At 36.6% G+C, this 21285-nt stretch overlaps 2 protein-coding genes across 2 annotated transcripts; both read right to left on the minus strand.

Moving 5' to 3' along the window:
• Positions 1-4466: 4466 nt before the first annotated feature.
• LOC116114031 (pectinesterase-like) lies at positions 4467-8022 on the minus strand. Its single transcript, XM_031400183.1, has 3 exons — positions 7261-8022; positions 6720-7176; positions 4467-5214 (listed from the first exon to the last, which is right to left on the minus strand). Exons 1-3 carry the CDS (start codon positions 7837-7839, stop codon positions 4523-4525), a joined length of 1728 nt encoding a protein of 575 aa, XP_031256043.1. The 5' UTR covers positions 7840-8022; the 3' UTR covers positions 4467-4522.
• A 2565-nt stretch (positions 8023-10587) lies between these two features.
• On the minus strand, positions 10588-13831 carry LOC116114029 (pectinesterase-like). Its single transcript, XM_031400181.1, has 3 exons — positions 13190-13831; positions 12660-13116; positions 10588-11541 (listed from the first exon to the last, which is right to left on the minus strand). Exons 1-3 carry the CDS (start codon positions 13760-13762, stop codon positions 10850-10852), a joined length of 1722 nt encoding a protein of 573 aa, XP_031256041.1. The 5' UTR covers positions 13763-13831; the 3' UTR covers positions 10588-10849.
• Between the last annotated feature and the right edge of the window lie 7454 nt (positions 13832-21285).

A 21285-nucleotide genomic window follows, 5' to 3' on the forward strand; every position in this document is an offset into this window, starting at 1 on the left:
GGGATGCACAGAGAAATTGTGAATTTGGTGCAGGAACCAACTCAGTTGCAGTGTATTACAATAAAATCAAAACCCTATGGGATGAATTGAGTTCGTTGGTTAGTCTCCTAACACCAGACAATGAATCTGCCAAAGCTTACTTAGCTCATTTGAATCAGTAGAAGCTGCTGCAGTTTTTGATTGGGCTTAATGATTCATACGCTTAAGTAAGAAGTCAAATTTTTCTAATGGCTCCTCTACCCTCAGTGAAACAAGCATACTCTATAGTTAGCCAAGATGAGAGTCAAAAGGTTCTTATTGATTTCAATCATAGCATAGAAGTGACTACAACTTTATATTCTCAGGGGAGTCAGAAGAGTCAAAACCAGAACACAAGATATAAGGGGAAAAAACCTTATATTGAGTGTGATTATTGTCATGCTCTAGGACATAAGAGGGAAAATTGCTATAAGCTACATGGATATCCAGTGAATTACCAATTCACCAAGGGAAAAAAGGCTAAGGCTAATGAAGCTCAATCTGTGCAGGAATCAGTTCCACAGACACAAGTCATGAATCCAAAGTCTAGAACTAATCTTGGAAATATGTTGACACTGGAACAATATGCACAATTGTTGCAATTGCTGGGCAAAGAGAACATCTCAACTCCATCTACCAATTTAGCAGGTAACACTATTTCTCTATACTCTAGTTCTAATAATACGGATTGGATACTAGATTCAGGGGCTACGGATCATATGAACCATAATTTCCAAAGTTTTGAATCTACTGTTGCTAGCAAACCATCCATAGTAAACTATGTAGGTCTTCCCAATGGTACAAAGACTCCCATTAAACATGTAGGTTCTCTGAGATTACAGGAAAACTTGTGTCTTGATAAGGTTTAGTTCTTGCCAGATTTTAAATACAATCTACTGTCAGTGTCAAAATTGACTTTTTCATGTCGATGTTTTGTTACATTCTATCCTGATTTCTGTGTTATTTAGGATCTATGGAGTGGCAAACTAAAGGGGATTGGTAAGCAATGCCAAGGGTTATACCATTTTGTTCCTAGTTCACAAATAAAACTGTTTAATTCTGTTTTAGAAAAAGGGGAAGTTGTGTATAAGCATCCTTCTAGTTTAGGACTTGAAACAAATGTTAGTAAACAATCGAATGTACCTATTGCTTCTTTAATAAAGTCCATTGCATTACATGTAAGGATACTGTTCTTTGGCACAAAAGATTAGGACATGTGCCATTTTCAGTCCTTAAAAGGATAAATAATACTTTACCTGAACAACATGATTTCCATTGTGATGTTTGTCCATTAGCTAGACAGACTAGGTTGCCTTTTGCATTAAGTGAGACAAATTCCTCACATGTTTTCAAATTGTTGCAATTAGATGTTTGGGGGCCCTATAGGATACCTACACAAGGAAATGCTAGATTTTTCCTTACTATAGTAGATGATTTCTCTAGGATTACTTGACTATTTCTGATGCAATTCAAGTCAGATGTATTCCAAACATTGAAAGACTTTATTCATATGATTAGAAATCAATTTAACCAAACACCTAAATGTATAAGGACTGACAATGGGTTGGAGATCTTTAATCATCAATGTCATAAGCTGCTTGCTAGTTTAGGTATCATTCACCAAAGCACATGTGTATATACTCCACAACAGTATAGAGTGGTAGAGAGAAAGCATATGCACATACTAAACATAGCTAGAGCTTTTAAATTCCAGTCTGGCATCCCAAATTACTTATGGGGTTATGTTATCAAGGCTGCAGTATACATCATTAATAGGTTACCTACAAGAGTCTTAGATGGTCTTTCACCATATGAAAAAATCTATGGGATTAAACCTAGATTAAACCATTTAAGGGTTTTTGGCTACCTGGCATATGCTACTAATTTAGTTCTTTATGATAAGTTCACTCCGAGATCCACACCTTGTGTTTTCCTTGGTTATTTTCCTACAAAAAACGGTTACATCTTATATGATTTGCATACTAAATCCATCTGCATTAATAGAGATCTAGTCTTTCATGAACAAATTTTCCCTTTCACATGGCATCCTTCTAACAAGCCCTTTTTCTTAGATTCTCTTATGGCATAAGATTATGATATTTCTGATACAGTTTTAACTTCTTGTCCTGAAAATACAAGTCTCCTGCAAGACACAAAACCAACAGATTCTTTGCCCCCAAATCATACTAATGCTTTACCTTCACAAACTGATTCTGTCCTTAATTCATTTGTTCAACCTAGAAGATCCAGTAGAAAAACTAGGCCACCTATTTGGACAGCAGATTTTGTCTGTCCAACGTAACTTTGCCTCAGTCCAATTTGACTACTACCATTCCTTACCCCATACACAACTATATATCCTATAAACACTTGTCCCCCACTTATAAAAAATGTCTATCTAGTATTTTAGTTCTTACAGAGCCTACCTCCTTCACCAAAGCATCCAAAGATTCCCATTAGATTGCTGCAATGCAATAGGAAATTGAAGCCTTGGAAAGAACTGAGACTTGGTCTTTTGTTCCCTTGCCTTCTGGCAAAGTACCAATCAGTTGTAAATGGGTATATAAATTGAAATATAAGGCAGATGACACCGTAGAAAAGTACAAGGCAAGGTTAGTTGCCAAGGGATTTACACAACAAGTTGGGATTGACTATGGGGAGACTTTTTCTCCTATGGTAAAAATAGTTACTGTTAGGCTTGTTTTGGTCATTACTTCTATGAAAAATTGGCCGCTTTATCACATGGGTGTTGATAATGTATTTCTTCAAGGAGATTTACAAGAGGAAATATACATGCATTTACCTCAAGGTTTCCTAAACAACATGATACCACTTTGGTTTATAAGCTACACAAGTCTTTGTATGGCTTGAAGCAAGCCTCTAGAGCTTGGAATACCAAGCTTACTACTGCCCTAATGTAAGGAGGATTCCAGCAATCACCATCAGATCATTCCTTCTTCTTTCAAAAGGTTAATGGTCATATTGTCATTTTACTCATTTATGTTGATGACTTAGTTCTTACCGGTAGTGATTCCTCCCTTATTCAAGCTACTAAAGATCTACTGCATTCCCATTTTAAGTTGAAGGATTTGGGAGCACTTAGATACTTTTTAGGATTTGAGGTTGCAAGATCTTCTAAGGGAATTAGTCTTTGCCAAAGGAAATATGCTTTGGAGTTAATTGTTGAGTTAGGGTTGGCTACTGCCAAACCTTCTTTGGTTCCCCTTGATCCAAATCTGAAATTTACTACTGTAGAATATGATGAGCATTTTCCTGGTCAACCAGATTCTATCTTGTCAAATCCATCCAAATATCAAAAACTCATTGGAAAGTTGCTTTACTTATGTTTGACCATACCTGACCTTAGTTTTTCTGTGAATCTTCTTAGTCAATTTATGCACCAGCCTAAGGAATCTCACCTTCAAGTTGCTTTAAAGGTTGTGAGGTATGTTAGAAACTCTCCTGCCTATGGTTCACTTCAGTTACAGGTCTTTTGTGATTCGGATTGGGCTTCGTGTCTTATTGATAATCAGTCAACAATTCATATTGCTTCCAATCAAATGTTTCATGAGCGTACGAAACATATTGATATTAACTGCCACATTGTGCGTACCAAGATCAAGGAAGGGTTGATTGTTCCTTCTCATGTTCCTACTCATGACCGGCCAACGAATCTGTTTACTAAAGCTCTTTCTGGTCCTGTGCATCGCCATTTACTATCCAAGTTGGGAGTGATTGACATTCATCACCCACCAACATTTTTTTTGGGGGGGGGGGGGGGGGGGGGGTTTTGGATTATTCAATTTTGTAGATTGTTATATGGTTATATGATGTACTGTTGTTAGTGTAATGCAAGAGGAGGAGTAGTAGTTAGTGTTTGCGAGTTAGTTAATTGAACTACAGTTAACTAATTAACTATAGTTAACAAAATGTAATAAAAGACTTTGTACTGCTCACAATGCAGTTAGTGAAGCTAAATAATAAGCTTTACTCTTCGTAAATGTTCTCCCCTGTTTCTTGAATGTTCTTCTCTGATTGAAATCGAATAGTTCCAATTAAGAAACTACATCCAGCATTCAAATAGAGATTTTATTGAGTTTCAGAACTCTATAGCAATTACAAATCAATAATGACGGTAACTCACTCTCTCTATTTTCTTGTAACCCTAGGTTTCTGACTAATATTACATTATATAATAGAAAAAACCCTACCCCATTTGGACTTATTCGAATCTAATCCGACTCAGGCCCAAATATTAATAAATCAATAACAAATCCATGCAAAGTATGAACCATATCTAACAAATTTCATCTCCAGAAAACTTGTTTCATATTTTAAACCAACGAAAAAATCCTTAAAGGAAAAAGTGAAACTTGAGGGGATTTTACCCAATAAAAATATTCAAATTTATAGACAAGTAAACCAAGTTCAATTATCCTCCGAAGGCCAAACCATTATTTATTACAAACGAGAGATAGGCTGCTAATTAAGCTATAATATGACTTCAGAGACCAAGAGTGTAAGGGAAACCAGTAGAACTTAACCAACTTCCCCCAGAAATAAAATTCTCAGCTGTAAACATTTCGACCTCACTTGCATCAGTAATCACCCTGTACCCTTTCCACGTCACTCTATTTGATGTATCAGCACCAGGGCCTGTGTTTGCATACTCTGCATAGAACAATGTATCAAGCGCAAAATCGCCATCCCACTCAAACCACCCAGCTGGATTTATCACATCACTGATTTCAGTCTGCATTACTACTGTTCTCGAATACTGCTTCCATGGTCTGCCCAAATATGTTGGAAATTCGTCAATTACAGGTAGTAAATCTGAAGTTGCACCAATTCTGCATTTTTGAATCACTATGCCTGTGTTTTGATTAGGGTCATCGCGCCCTTGTGCTGTGACCATGTTCTTTTGTTTATCACCGGGGCGGCGAGCATGAATGTCAGTGTTTTGAATAACAACTGCTGAATTTCCAAATATGAAGTCCACTGAGCCTGCTATATAGCAATTCACAAAAAATTGGCGAAGTGAGTGCACATAGAGGGTGTCCTGGTAGGCTATAAAGCCACACCTGTAAAATGCCGAAAAATCTGCGCCTACACGCAATGCCACTGCTTGATGCTTTGATGGTCCGGCAGCATTCTGAATGGTTATGTCCCTCGCCAAGAACCCGGTCCCAACTACAGCTGCAACATATGAGAGTCTTGTTATTAGGAACCCAAATCAAACTTGCTAAAAGTTTCAATATGCATTGTGATTTCTTAAAGTTTATAGAGTAGAAATAGACTGAAGCCATTTCCAAAGCTTGGTAAATACAAAAACATTTTAAGTCCATGTGCAGGAGTGTTGTAGTGATAAGATAAAAAAACATTGAAATAATCTCTGAACCCAGATTGTATCTTGAGAATTTAACTTTAATGCAGTGACCTCATCCAAATGCCTCCCAAAACAATAGAAGAATAGTCGGTGCCCACATTTACAGCTGGCTCTTCTAGGTTCACTCATAAATAAATTACACAAATGGGGACCTATGTTTTCATTTTTGCCATGTGTTTCTATCAAACAGGTTGCGTGTGAAAACTGAAAGCGTTTGAAACAAGGTCCACAGGGATAAAATTTAATTGCTAAAAGGCCCCAAAAGTATAGCAATACTCAGCAACACGTGTCTTGGGCCCTTTAATTTGGGTTTGGGAGAGAGAAGTGCACTATAATTGAAGAAGAGTCATCTTATGCTATAATCACCAACTTACTAATTATTTTATTCATCTTTATTAAAATTATATATGGTATCTATATTATACTTATGATACTCTTACTATATTTTATATTTATAAATATTAGTAAGATAGTTAGTAAATTCATGAATAAACATAGCATTATTGATTGAAGAATCCATACTTCCCAAGACATGACAAATTAATCGTATCAATTAATGTATCTTCTTCTTAGTCCTATTAAAAACTGACCTTTTACATATTTAAACGTGAGGAATATCAAGATCACGTTCTCCATTACATACCAAACTATACTTAAACAGGAAATCAATTTAAAAAAAGGTAATCCATTTGTTTAACTTTTTTAAAATAGTATTCTATTCCGAATAGTATAGAATACGATTATGAGAATGTTGTTGGTATATTTTTGAAAAATATTTAGAGTATTTTTTAACCTCTTACATTTGTTAATTTAGATAAACATCTTCAACAATCAAAGTTTATAAATTAACAAAAACACCTCTACTTACCTAATTGATTGTCGATAGTCGATCACCACTGTCGGGTGGTGATCGACTGTCATCGCAATGGCAAAGATTTGGCCGTTGTCAATAGCCAGATCTTTGGTCATAGATCAGACTATTTCTGATCAGATCCATGGTAGATCTGGTTAGAAACGGCCAGATTGACACATGATAGGCAGATTCATTTGGTTGTGCGCCATTACAGCAACTTTCGGCCACTGTCCAACAGTGATGGTCGGTTGTCGGTAATTAGTTAGGTGGGTATGAGTGTTTTTGTTAATTTATAAACTTTTATTGAGAAAAATAATTATTAAATGTTATGAGTTGGATAGAATAAGATTGAATTTTAAATTGAATGGTTAATATTAAAACAAATATGAGTTTGAAAAGTGTAGCAAACATGGGTAAAAGTTGAAATAATATCATCAAGTATTTAATAATGAATTTACTCACCGACAGTGGCTGAGTTGAATGTGGTGCGCCCATCAACCACATTATTACTAGCAGTAATAATAGTGTTGGCCCTCCCATCTCCTACAAACATCAAATTAGTTTTGCTCTTCGGTACATCCACAACTTCTCTGTAAACCCCCTCTTTAATCTTTATAATGTATCTAGTGCTACTGCTCGCTGGTGCAGCAGCCACAGCCTCCGACACCGTCAGGTAGTTGCCGGTCCCATCAGCAGCCACCGTAACGTCAGGAGTCACTGTTGTGGACTGCAGCAGCCTCCTGTCTCCAGCTGATAACCATTCAGGCCACCCCTTTTCATTTTCTAGCTCCCCAAGATGCCTTCTTGAGGTCTGAACCTCGTTGGCCATATCAGTGTCAGTCAAGTTCTTGATCATGGCCAATGCATTGCTACACATCTTAAATACATATATTTGACCCTTAATCAATGTTTTACGAACCTTCAAACATATTAAAAAGAGTTCTGTTAGTATTACAAAGATGTTATATTAGAAAAATTAAAAAGTAAAACTAGTTAAAATAACCTTTTTATCAGCCTTATCATGAGAGAAGCCATCAAGGCAAGTTTCTTGGTTGGTCATTGAGGCACTCAACAGGATTTTGAGTTCATCGGCTTGTTGGGATATAGACTTGTTAACGGCCGGATACTCCTGGAGTTCTTGTTTAATTTTGTGGAGCTCGTCAAGAGTTTCATCCACCATTTCAAGACAATCATGCAGAGCAGCCTTATCACGTTTTGTGCGGCCGCCCGAACGAGCGCTAGTGAGCTTCTTGATACTGAAGTAATTTTTCTGGACTGCAGTTATAGTGACGTTAAGTGACATTGCTATCACATCTTTTGGAGAGGTGATCTTTGATGCGGCGTCTGGAACTTTAGAGAGCGCTGAGAAGCATAGTTGCGGGTAAAATGTGAGGCTGCAGGAGGACCTGACGACGGGGTGAGCAGCTATTTTGTAATCGATGTTGTTGGTAGATTTGTTCCTGGAGATAACGGCGGCAACAATGGTAACTATGGCTGTGACTATTAAGAGTGAAGCAAAGAGAGCAAAGTAGATTTTTTTCCTGATCTTGGATGTGGCAACCTGTGTGCCGGAAGGTGACATTTTTACTAGATAAGGCTTGTAATGAGCATTGTAGAAAGGCAGGACGAGTGATTTATAGAGAGCCGAGAGTAGTGAGAAGATAGATTGATGTCATTGTTGTTTTCAGTTGGCCTACAGGACATTTAATTGTAGTAGCTCATCGTAGATTTCAGAAGGCAACCGATATAGAAATGAAAATTACTATTGTTTATTATTAGAGAAATACGCGGAGAAAATATGTAGAGAAGTGAAATTGAAACTTTAATAAGTACAAAATGTTGTATACAGATTTGCCGCGTGTTTATATTTCGTTTTTTATAAACACTCCACTCTTACACTCATATAGGTCCACCTTATAAGGAATATTCCTATAACTAAGCATTTTAATAAAAATCTATTAAAAATCTATTAATAGCTTTAAGCTTAACCTTCCCAATTACAGGTACCGAACTGGAAGAGTATTTGTCAGATATGTGTTTACATTTATTTCAATGTTAGCATATTAAGTAGTTTAAGCATAATCATGTACGTAGTCTACACATGTCCTTACATATTGCAAATATGTATACACGTTTCCTTGATCTTGACATATTGTAAATATGTCTGCACATTTTTCTCAATTGTGTATACATTTTCTTGATCTGATCTCTCAATACATGTGACATTTTTAGTGTCTGTTTGTCTTAAAGTGGTCCAACAAAGATTGTTAGAAATTGTCAGTGGTCCAACAAAGATTGGTAGAGTTTGTTTGCTACGTGTACTGATGAGATTGGTTAATTAAGCAAGAATTACATATTTTCATCATCTTCTTCCTTGCGTTTTTGAACCTGAATATTCCATTGTTTTGTTTTCTAAAATTCTTATAGAATTTGTTCATTTGGTCAAGTTCCTTTTATTGTTTATTGCTCAATATTTTGATGATCTTATCTTGTTGTTGAGTATTTGTTGGAACGTGGTTCCATTGGTGAAGCTAGAAGGAAGTTGCAAGCAGTGAGCTGAAAAGTGATTTCAGTTGTCCAAGTTCGAGTGGAGCTTGGGTCATCCAAGAGGTTGTTTGGGTCCAATCAGATCGTGGTTGAGTGTGTGTTCAATCAAGAGAGTGAAGTTAAATTTATAAACATGGATGTTTACTTTTTGATGTATTTGATTTCTATCTTGTATTGACATTTTCGCTTGATGCTAGTTGATTTGATTGAGCTGGGATTTTGGTCTTATGGATGATTTTAGTCGAACTATGTAAAAATCCCTTGGTTTGCTTTACATTACGTTTTGAATGCTGGATATCTTGTTGAAGTTGATTGATTATCCTTCCAAACATAAACGAACCTATTCCCAAATGTCTAATATTGAACACCCTTGCTATCACTCATATAAGTAAAGATCCGACACATGAATTTGCCCCGTGTTTATATTTTGTTTTTTATACACTCTGTGACTGTAACCAGTCAAGTTGCATGAGAAACGACAACACTCTTACACTCATATAGGTCCATCTTATAAGGAATATTCCTGTAACTAAACATTATAATAAAAATCTGTTATAAATCTATTAATAGCTTTAAGCATAACCTTTTCCCAATTACAGGTACCAAACACTTTCATCTTTGGGACGCACTACATAGTACATAATATTACGGTGCTTCCAATCTCTCGTATTAAGTGTGAAGTATACTTTACTTCAGAAAACCAAAGATCCTGATGTTTCAATTTAGAGGTGAGCAAAAGTTGTGCCCGACTGTCCTAGGCCTGATCCCAACTAGGACTGGTCCCAATTTGGGCTCTATCCTTGAGGGATCGGGCCAAAATTAGCTAGGACCAGTCCTGACCTGTTTAGGGCCAGTCCAAGGACCGGTCCTATGGGGCTAAAACTTTCAATTTACCCTATAATTATAAAATTATTTTTAATCCCTAAATTTATTATGCATTTCATATATATATTATAGAGGTTTTGGTAATTCGTCAGAGGGGTTTTGGTAACTGCATTAGGGGGTTTTTAAAATTAATTGAGCCCGGGCCTGGGACCAGTCACCCTCCCTAGGGCCCGGTCCAGGGACCAGTTTTTGGGCCCAGGCTTTTTGCCTATATCTATTTGAATTATTGAGTAGAGTAACTATCATTGGTGATTATATTCTGTTGGCTTCAATCCCATCCCCTTGACGTCTTTTACATTAAATTCCTTGGAAGGCGTTTAGTTAGGTGTATGGCAAGTTTTGGCATGATTTCATGAGTGATTGTGACTACCCCATCAGTAAGCATTTGTCTCAGATAACTAGTCGTAGCTTAACTTACTGTTACCAATTTGACAAAATTGCTTCACTATTACAATAAATAGATACAAGAGGCATAAGTTTGAGCCACATAGGAATTTCTATCAACAAATTCATCAATCATTCATGTTATGTATGATGTCAATGCTACAAATTCTGTAGTTATAATAATCCTTCCAAATTTTGTAACATTTGAAGAGAGTGAATATTCCAACACTCTTCATCCACTAGTGAGTGAATTTTTAAGTTGATCAGAAATGGCAAAGTGAAGCAGTACTGGGACTAGTGTGCTTGAGGTGTCAAGCAGATGGGATTTCTTGGCAGTTTGGTTTCCTATAAATACTGCCCGTGTTCCATTTGTAAAATATATCCTGTGTGAAGTGAATAATAATCCTTCCAACTTTCAGAGGCCACGGAATAATGATATTCATGTTAATAGCAATTCTAGTGCTGAGAAGATCCACCAACTTTCAGAGGCAAGTTTTTTTTCAAACCATATTCTCATTTTTACTTATTGCTGGATATACACCCTGGACTGTTTCATCTATGGCAGATTTTGCTCATCAGATGGAATATCTTTAGAGAGCAATGCATTAAATTTTCTCGATAATCCCTGAAGAGATATATCAAACTTGAGGGGACCTTACACAACAAAAATGTTCAAAATGTCTGGAAGACAATTTAACAAATATCAATTTTCATGTTAAGCCCAAATCATTATTTAACACATAGGAGAAAGGCCACAGCTAAGCTATGATACGACCTCAAAGACCAAGGGAGAAAGGGAAACCAGTGGCGCTTAACCAACTGTCCCCTGAAATAAAATTCCCAGCTGTAAACATTTGGACCTCACTTGCACTTGTAATCACCCTGTATCCTTTCCATGTCACTCTATTTGATGTGTCAGCACCAGCACCAGTGTTTGCATACTCTGCATAGAACAATGTATCAAGTGCAAAATTGCCATCCCACTCAAACCACCCAGCTGGATTTATCACATTACTAATATCAGTTTGCATTATAACGGTTCTTGAGAACTCCTTCCATGGTCTGCCCAAATATGTTGGAAAGCTGCTGATTACAGGTTGTAAATCTGAAGTTGCACCAATTCTGCATTTTTGGATCACTATGCCTGTGTTTTGATTAGGGTCGTCTCGCCCTTGTGCTGTGACCATGTTCTTTTGCCCGGCATTCGGGCGGCGAGCATGAATGTCACAGTCTTGAAACACAGCTGCTGCATTTCCAAATATGAAGTCCACTGTGCCTGATATAATGCAACTCACATAATATTGGCGAAGTGAGTGGACATAGAGGGTGTCCTGGTATGCTAACATGTCACATCTGTAAAATGCTGAAAAATCTGCGCCTACACGCAGTGCCACTGCTTGGTGCTTTGATGGTCCAGCATGGTTTTGAAAGGTTATGTCCCTCGCCAAGAACCCAGTTCCAACTACAGCTGCAACATATAACATTCTTATTATTAGCAACCCAGATGCAAAATTGCCTAAGAGTCGATATGCATTTTGTACATAGTTGTCCTGTCCAGCATTGTGATTTTTTAATGTTTATGGTGTGAAATAGAATGAAGTCATTTTAAAATATATGAAATAATCTCTTAACCCAGGTATTTGGGACCATAAACGAACTTACTTGAAAGTTTGTCATAAGAATTTTGAATAGAATTACACATATTCAGTTTATATTAAGATAAGAGGTTATTTTTATAGTAAACTAAACCCTGTGTGTTTAGAGGGTTTAATTTTCACCAAGAGTATCACGTTTTCCCTTTAAAAATTTATGTAATAATCTCTGAATCCAAGTACTTCGGCCCAGATCAAAAAGTAAAAACAAATTAAAAGCTGCTGTCTTATCCTCATCTAGTCTTTGACACTTGAACTTTAATGCACTGAAACTCATTCAGATGCCTCCCAAAGCAATATAAGAAGATCCAATGTCTATCCACTGAATGTGGCCTACATATACAGCTCGAGTTTCTAGGGTGACTCAGATAGATATAAATTATACAAATGGGGTCCTTTGGCTTCATTTCTACGAAGCGTTTCTATCAGACAGCTAGCATAGAAATTAGAAAGCGCACATGCGTCAACAGCTAGTCCACAAGATCAAATTTAATTGCTACAGAACCCAAAATTATAGTCAACACTCACCGACAAATATCTTAAATGATTCATAAGAATGAGCTCAAACCTCAGGCTTTCTACAGTACACCATAATGGATATCGTTGATTAATTAACACTAAAATTTAAAAACCCATATTTCCCAAGACACGACAAATTAATCATATAGATCCATATTGATTAACTTATCCTGTCGTCCCTATTGAAAACTGACTACTTCATCAGAAAGTTATTAAGCCCAAATAAATATATATTTCCTGCATTTAAAAGTTAGGTAGAACATGATCACATTCCCAAACAGATACTTCCTAAATTATTTAAACCTCAGTGAGATTAGATCATTTAATTGCAATTCTAGAGAAACTATGCTTAACATGAAATGAACAATAAAGAAATTAAATAATATCACGATGAACTAGTGATTAACTCACTCACCGACAGTCGCTGAGTTGAACGTGGTGCTACCATCAACCACATTCTTGCTAGCAGTAATAATGGTGGTAGTCCTCCCATCTCCTACAAACATCAAGTTAGTTTTCTTCTTGGGTACATCCACACTTTCTCTGTAAATCCCAGCATTAATCTTTATAATGTATCTCTTGGTACTCCCCTCTGGTGCAGCCGCCACCGCTTCCGACACCGTCCGGTAATTTCCGGTACCATCAGCGGCCACAGTAACGTCAGGAGTCACTGTTGTGGCCTGCAGCAGCCTCCTGTCTCCAGCTGATAACCATTCAGGCCACCCCTTTTCATTTTCTACCTCCTCAAGATGCCTCCCTGAAGTCTCAACCTCATTCGCCATATCAGTGTCAGTCAAGTTCTTGATCATCGCCAGTGCGTTGCTGCACATTTTGAACACTTGCATTTGACCCTTCATCAATGCCTTACGAACCTTTAAACATTAAAAAGAGTGTAGTTAGTATTACGAAGATGCTTGGAATTAATAAAGCCGGTAAATAATTAACCTTTTTATCAGCCTTATCATGAGAGAAGCCATCAAGGCAAGTTTCTTGGTTGGTCATAGCGCCACTCAACAAGATTTTGAGTTCATCAGCTTGTTGGGATATAGACTTGTTTACGGCCGGGTACTCCTGGAGTTCATCTTCAATTTTGTGGAGCTCGTCAAGAGTTTCATCCACCAATTCAAGACAATCATGCAGAGCAGCCTTTTCACGCTTTGTGAGGCTGCTCTTACGAGTGATAGTGAGCTTCTTGATACTGAAGTAATTCTTCTGGACTGCAATTATAGTTATGTTAAGTGACATAGCTATCACATCTTTTGGAGAGGTGATCTTTGATGCGGCGTCTGGAACTGTAGAGAGAGCTGAGAAGCATAGTTGCGGGTAGAATGTAAGGCTACAGGAGGACTTGACGACAGGATGAGTAGCTATTTGGTCGGTGATGATGTTGGTGGATTTGTTCCTGGATACGGCGGCAACAGTGGTAACTATGGCTGTGACTATTAAGAGTGAAGCAAAGAGGGCTAAAAAGAGTTTTTTTCTGGTGTTGGACGTGGCAGCTTGTTTGCCAGGTGACATTTTGGCTAGACAAGGGTGTTCGATGTTTGCGATGGATGAAGTAAAATGGCTGGACTCTGGACTGATTTATGGTGAGGTGAATGCAGGGAGTAGATAGATTGATGTTGTTTTTGTCAACGGCCCACACTACATTTAATTACTAGCCCACCATTGTCGATTTCAAAAGGCAACAACTCTAGATACGAAAACATGGGCATAGCAGTAGATTTGATTAAAAAAAAAAAAAAAAAAAATCAATGAAGTTTTTAAAATGATAAAGTTTTCTCGACCGTCGAAGTTTGTGTTGTTAAAATAAATTGTATGAGAGTAATTGAATAAACATTTATAAACTCATAATAGAGTATGTTTTAATAACTCATTAATGGTTTATTAATAATAAAATAATTTTTGATTTTATGAAATCTCAAAGAGATTTATGTGTTATATCAAACCTGAAGAGATTTATGTTTTTAACTTTGTTTTGAATGAGGAAAAAGAAGAAGAAGAAGAAGAAGAATTGGTATAAAGATGCAAGACTATCTTCTTTGATTTTCTAATTTTAAATGATTGGAAGAATTAGAGAAATCGAAAAAAGTTACAAGAAACTTCAAAGAGTTAGAAAATTCATAGTTAATATTATTTGTTAATAATTAGAATTCTACATAATGGCTTAAGTGGGTTGTTATACTAGGATATTGGAGAGAAAAATAAAATCTCCCTTCATTCACAATTTCATAGTTATTGTTGCTCATTGATTTGGATTCTATCTTGTATCCTTCAAATGTAACTGTTGGTTTTATATTACTACCTTATGTCATGGCATTGAACGGTTTGGGATTTAGCAAACCTTTATCAAATTTAATAGAACTCTATTAAAAATTCACACACACACAACACACACACACACACACACACACACACACAACACACACACATATATATATATATTAAATATATATATATATATATTATAAAATATATGTTAGGGGCCTTAACAACTTCTCGAAACAGCATGTAGTGAGGAATTGGATATCCAATTCTTCTTTGGGTTTGATTGGTTTGTTGGAGACTAAGGTTGAGCAGTCTCGTTTGTAGTCTATGGTTTTGACAGTTTGTCCTTCTTGCCAATTTTTGTTAAATGCGAAATATTCTATTGCTTTCCGAGTTCTGGTATGTTGGGATTCTTCTCTTTGTTCTGTAAATAGCCTTCATGTATCTTTTCAGGAGGTTACTTGTAGGGTTACTCACATTTTTGAGGGTTTCTCTTTTGGAGTCACTTTTGTGTATGGTTCTAACGACCCTAGTAATCGCCATGATCTGTGGGATTTCCTTAGGGTTCAAGCTGCGGAGTTTGATTCGACGGCTTTGCCATGGCTTGTATTGTGTGATTTTAGTGCTATTATGGGGGCTTTAGATAAAGTGGGTGGTGATTCTGAGTGGTATGGCTACATGGATGATTTCGGTCATTGTGTTCATGATGTTGAGTTGATTGGGGTTCCTTATACTGGGCTTCAGTATACATGGCATAATGGTTAGCATGGTGATGAGATTATTTTACGAAAGCTTGATTGGGTCTTTGCATATCTTTCCTGATCGACCGACCACAGTATCAAAGTGCTATGGTTGTTCGTTTTGGTTCTATCCAAGGAAAGGTACCCACCCCTTTTAAATTTCTCAAATTTTGGGCTGATCGCACAAATTTTATTGATATTGTTCAGGTAGCATGGGATGGGCCTATGGCAGGCGATCCTATGTTCCGGCTTACACAGAAATTGGGGTTGTTGAAACGGGAGCTCAAATCTTTACATTTATGAGATTATAGCCATATTTCTAGCAAGGTGATTAAGGCTTAGGCTTAGTGGGCGACAACCCAAGCTAATCTAGACAAGAACCCTTTTTCTATTAAGTGTATCTATTAGGAAAGGGACCTTGCCAATCGGTATTTCTGTCTTTGCAGAGATGAGAAGGCTTCCTTTAAGCAGCATCTCGTATTCAGTGGTTGAATTTAGGGGATCAAAATACTAAGTTCTTTCATAAGTCGCTGATTCATAGGCAGGTTTGGAATTGTACCCACAGTTTGACTGATGAGGATGGTACTTATATTACTAGCTATCGGGATTTAGGGCAGTTGGCGATGAGGATTTTTCAAGGTCTACTTTTTACCCCTTCGCAGCCTCAGGTTGAGGAGGCTTCCAAGTACTTTTCTGGTTGTGTCTCTTCTGATATGATATCCCCTATGACTGTTCCTGTCACAGATGATGAGATTTGGATTGCTTTATTTTACATCCTGGATGATAAAGCTCCGAATCCGAATGGGTATACTTCTCTGTTTTTTAAGAGGGCTTGGGATTTTATTGGTTTTGATTTCAGAGACGTAGTGGGGAATTTCTTTGCTACTAATGAGATGCCTAGATGTGTTAATGCTACCAAGATTGCCTTAGTTCCTAAGGTGTAGAACCCGAGTCGTATGATTGACTTTAGACGAATATCTTGTTGTAATATATTGTACAAGTTCATTACTAAGGTGATTGTGAATCAGTTTAAAGTAGTTCTTCCGGATGTCATTAGAAGTTCTCAATTTGCTTTTGTTCTAACGCGGCAAATTTTTGATAACATTTTGTTGACTTATGAGCTTTTGTAGAATTATCATCTTGGGGCTACTTCACCTTGATGTGCTCTTAAAGTTGATATTCAGAAAGCTTTTGACATTGTGAGCTAAGATTTCATTTTATTGGGGTTACACACTATTGGGATTCTTAAGTGTATGGTGAGGTGAATTATGACATGTATTTCTACACCGGTTTTCTCTATTACCCTGAATGGAGAGCTCCATGGTTTTTTGCAGTCCTCTCGAGGTGTTCAGCAAGGTGATCTTCTTTCTTCTTTTCTTTTTTGTTTTGGCTATCGAGGGGTTGGTTGGTATTCTTCAAGACCCTTAGAGCCCTGGGTTCCATTATCATTGGAGATGTAGTCAGACAGTTGTTACTCAATTGCGTTTTATGGATGATTTGATGGTGTTTTGTCATGTAGATGTTTCCTCTGTTAGTTTGATTAAATTGTCCTTGGATTCTTTTGCTAGGATTTCTGGTTTGGTCACTAATTCAAAGAAGTGCTAGTTTTTTTCTTTCTAGAGTTACAGATGATAAGAGAGTTGGGTTGCAATCTCTTTTAGGATTCCAATTGGGGGTGTTACCGGTCAGATATTTGGCAGTTTCTTTGATCTTTACCCAGCTTTGGCATTCTGATTATAGGCCTTTGTTGGAGCAAATTTTGTTTTGGATTAGGTTATGCACTTTGACATCTTTGACCGCTGCAAGTCAGCTTCAATTAATCAAGTCGGTACTCTTTTCCATTGAAGTTTATTGGTCTTCTATGTTTCTTCTTCTGATAGCTACTATTAGGCAGATTGAGAGTATTTTGGCATCTTTTCATTGGAAGGATACTTCTTTGTCCTCTTCAGGTGCCAAGGTTGCATGGTCATCTGTTTGCTATCCTTTGAGGGATGGTGGTCTGGGCATTAAAATGATTCAGGATTGGAATAAGGCAGATATTCTTAAGCATGTCTAAAGACTTCTTAGTGATCGCTCCTCTATTTGGTCCTTTTGGGTTCATTTGGTTCTCCTCCGTGGTTGATCATTATGATAGGTTTAGGTTATCTCTGGGGCTGCATGGTCCTAGAGGAAGATCTTTCTCAACAGAGATTGGTGTCATGGTCTTATTGTGACTTGTATAGGTGATGGCAGAGATACCTCTTTATGGCAGGATCATTGGCTACCGTAGGTGCGTCTATATGATTTGTTTCTTTTTAGGACTTTGACTTCTATTGGTTTGCCTTGGGGTGCTTGGGTTTCGAATATCGTTTGAGATGGCTCATGGGTTTTTCCTTCAAGTAATGCAGATCTTCACATATTTGAGATTCTGTTACGGTGCAACCTTTAGTGGGTCTTCCTGACCATTTTGTCTAGAAAGGTCATTCTTCTGGCAGATTTTCCATTAACTCGGCTTAGAATGTGTTACGAGACAGACGAGCTGTGAACTCGATTCATCATCTTTTGCGGTTTCCAGGGCATGTTCCACGCCACTCCTTTATTTTATGGCTCGCTTCTCTTGGTCGGCTTCACACCATGGATCATCTTAGCTCTCACAGTGTCATTGCATCTTTTATGTGCCTTTTGTGCAGGTCTACTGAAGAGACTCATGAGCATTTGTTCTTTAGTTGTTACTTCTCTTCTTATGTTTGGCAAGAGGTTACTGCTAGGCCGCTCATTGCTTGGCCGTCTTTCTCTTGGTTCTTTTTGTTCCTAGGGGCTAGCTTGCATCTCAAGCGCAAAGGGGACTTCGGACACCTTCTTTCGCAGTTAGTCCTTTCTACTATAGTATAAACGGAATAATCATGTGTTCCATCAGCATTACAACTCTCGCAGAGATATTGTGTTGGCTATATGCAATCTAGTTCAGGCCAAGGTTTTGGGTTTAACGCCCAAGTATGAGATCTCGACCCAACTTTGTTCGATATGGCACTTGCCTGATTAGTTTTTTGTGAGGAGCCCGTGTGCTCTTTTTGTGTTGTTTGTGACTTTTGTAGATGTTTCCATGTTCTAATTGAGATTTTGTGTCTTCGCTTGGGGTATGCCCCTTGTATCTTTGTACATTGATTTTGTCTCATCTATTTAATTCTTACCTTATCCAACCAAAAAAAAAAAAAAAAATGTTTGGTGGATGTGTTTAATCCCTTCAGATTTACATAAATACAAATGCTTAACATTCATATTAAATTAAATATTTATATATAGAGAGAGATATATTTATGTGAATGTAAAGGGATTGATATGTTGTATGTGTTATATGTAGCATTGTTTATGTGAATTAATGTGAAGGGTTAGAGATATTTATTTGAATATGAAGAGATTGATATGTTGTATTATTGAAATCTGTGAATGTGGAGGGATTTCTAATCTAAATACACGGGAGTATTTGGGTGCTACAAATGAAGAGGAACTGAAAAATCGTGAGGAGAAGAGCAAAGAACCTCCATTTACACCATTTAATAGAACTTGAGAAAAAGATAAAACAGTGTACACATTTTCTTTATAATTAAAATATATTAAATAAAATTCACTCCAAAATCTAATAAATCAAATATTTCAAAATTGTATTTCAAATTAACGATTTATTGATTGTCGAATATTCAACTGACTAATTAATTCTGTATAACGTACTCTATTTTGCTTTCACAAATGCAATAGCAACGTTGGCGTTTTTCCATAAGTTTCACTAGACTTTTCTGAGATAAATAGTATTTTCTATGCGATTCAAAATGTAAAGTAAGTCTTTGTATCTTATTGGTAAACTTAAATATTTGAAATACAAGCAACAAACATACCCCGCGTGACGCATGGCCTTTACACCTAGTTAATATATATATTTTTAGTTCATATTTTATAGGAATGAAACAACCTCTTACTCTATAATATTGTTGTAATATGTTATGATTAATTTTTATTTGATTTTCATGCTATTATTTTTAATGTGATTGTTTTATAATTTATATTTAATAGTTTGGGAATGGAGTGGGTTTGGGGCTTTGGGCTGTTTGGCCCGTTTGAGGAAGGCAATCCCCATTTGGGAAAAGACTCCATCCCCGCCCCGCTTGAATAATTTGGGGAATGTGTACTAAAATCCTAAGTGGGGTGGGGATTGGAGGAGTCTTCTCGTCCCTGAACCGCCCCATTGCCATCCCTATCTATTAATGATTTTGACGAAAAATATCTATTTATACCCTCATTTGCCTTATTTGGTTGAAATTGAAGAAATCTAGAATAAAAAAAAAAAAAAAAGATAATAAGCTTTTGGAGATTAAAATATTAATTTTATAATTTTTAATGAAATTTTCTGGAAATTTTGTACCTCATTAATAATACCCTTTAAAAGCTAATAAACAAAAGTAGTACAAAAATCAATTTTATTCAAGACAATAATTTTATTGTTAGGGTATAATTGACATGTAACATAGTATAACATTAAGCAAATTGTATAGTGTTATATAATACCATACGAAACGTTATATAATACAGTAATACTACACTCATAAACTCTTTTCACTAACTTTTTCTCTCACAAACGTAATGTATCAACCTGTAATTGGTTAGTTCGCAATGGATTCTGCCTGACCAAATGCGAGTTGACTAATTACGAGTTATCACGTCAGCGTTAGTGAGAGAAGTTTTTAAGAAGTGTTTGTCAACCTATCTTTATTCTATATAATATTTGGTAAAACATAATATTTGGTAAAACATTGCATTTTATTATTTTTGTTAGAATATTATTTTTTTTTCTAATAAAAATTCATTTATTATTTCAATTATTATTCAACTAGTAAATTAAAAAAAAAAATCAAAACTTAAATTGGCTAGTGGTCAACATCGGTCATGGGAAGTCAAAACAGTGGACGCATATGGTCAACGCCGGTTAATGTCGTTGATTAATCACGGCATATTTAAATTAATAAATATTAAAATTAATTGGCATTGTTTATTTGTTTAAAATTAATGTTGAGTAAATTGCATTAATTAATGCAATGGTTTTACACTTTTACTTGACATTATTTAATGTGAAATTTATTGCATTACTTTAAGACATTATTAAATGCTATGCAGTGTTGTCATCCAATGTTTTAAGACTCGAATCGGTCGATCGGTTGAATCCGGACTTAGCCAGCCAGCTAGGCCGGGTGAGCCTTAAACCCAACATAATTAGTCTGTCTAGTTTCACTCGCGGTTGAACCGATGTAATGTAGCATCCGTCGGTTCAACCATTATTTTTATAGAAACTGAGTCAGCTAAAATGCTAAATTTAAAAATTTTAAAAGTAAAAATATTAATTAAAACCATATTATATAAAAATTAAACATTAAACCCCCCATCCCAAAGCAAATATCAAGTTATCAACGATTTCCCCCCCATTTTCACGCCACTTCCCTCACTTTTGGTCTGAAAGATTTCATCATCCACTGGAGTCTCTCCTTCACCGTCGAATCTTGTCACTTCAACCTTCATCGTCAACTGCATAGTTCGTCGTCAGCTGGGGTACAACGAATCTCCTCCCATTTCGCGATCTCTTCTCTGTCCTCTCTTCACTCTTCTTCACCACCGGTCTACTCTGTTCATCTATCATCGTCGATCTGGGAGCTACACTGTCATTCTCGTCTTCTTCTTGCTCAGGAATTGTCACCAGTCGCGATCTCTTCTTCGTTCTCGTCGTCTGCTCTGTTCATCCGTCACAATTGAGCTCCACCTCTCCGGCAGTCAACGGTAGCTCATCTTCACCAGAACCAGGTAACCATTTTTTCACATTGATTTGTATTTGCATTTTTTAATGTGATGGCTTGGTCTCTGTTTGTTTGCCAAGAAATTGTAGAACAAAAAAATTAATTTTTTTGGGTTAAGCTAAGCAAGTAAGGATTAGGGTCATTTAGTGCTTGATTAGAAGAGAAATTGTGATTTCAAGTTACCTTTTGGTTATAGGTGAAACATTTATGGTTAGTT

Source organism: Pistacia vera, unplaced genomic scaffold, assembly GCF_008641045.1.
Source record: "Pistacia vera cultivar Batoury unplaced genomic scaffold, PisVer_v2 Contig7, whole genome shotgun sequence".
Lineage (NCBI taxonomy): Eukaryota > Viridiplantae > Streptophyta > Magnoliopsida > Sapindales > Anacardiaceae > Pistacia > Pistacia vera.

What these genes read in the sequence shown, in the direction of transcription:
- LOC116114031 (XM_031400183.1), bottom strand. Translation starts at nt 7,839, where the DNA reads ATGTCACCTTCCGGCACACAGGTTGCCACATCCAAGATCAGGAAAAAA. An exon ending in ATGATAAGGCTGATAAAAAG is followed by an intron (nt 7,177 to 7,260) that starts GTTATTTTAACT and finishes ATATGTTTGAAG; the next exon opens with GTTCGTAAAACATTGATTAA. An exon ending in ATTCAACTCAGCCACTGTCG is followed by an intron (nt 5,215 to 6,719) that starts GTGAGTAAATTC and finishes CATATGTTGCAG; the next exon opens with CTGTAGTTGGGACCGGGTTC.
- LOC116114029 (XM_031400181.1), bottom strand. Translation starts at nt 13,762, where the DNA reads ATGTCACCTGGCAAACAAGCTGCCACGTCCAACACCAGAAAAAAACTC. An exon ending in ATGATAAGGCTGATAAAAAG is followed by an intron (nt 13,117 to 13,189) that starts GTTAATTATTTA and finishes TAATGTTTAAAG; the next exon opens with GTTCGTAAGGCATTGATGAA. An exon ending in GTTCAACTCAGCGACTGTCG is followed by an intron (nt 11,542 to 12,659) that starts GTGAGTGAGTTA and finishes TATATGTTGCAG; the next exon opens with CTGTAGTTGGAACTGGGTTC.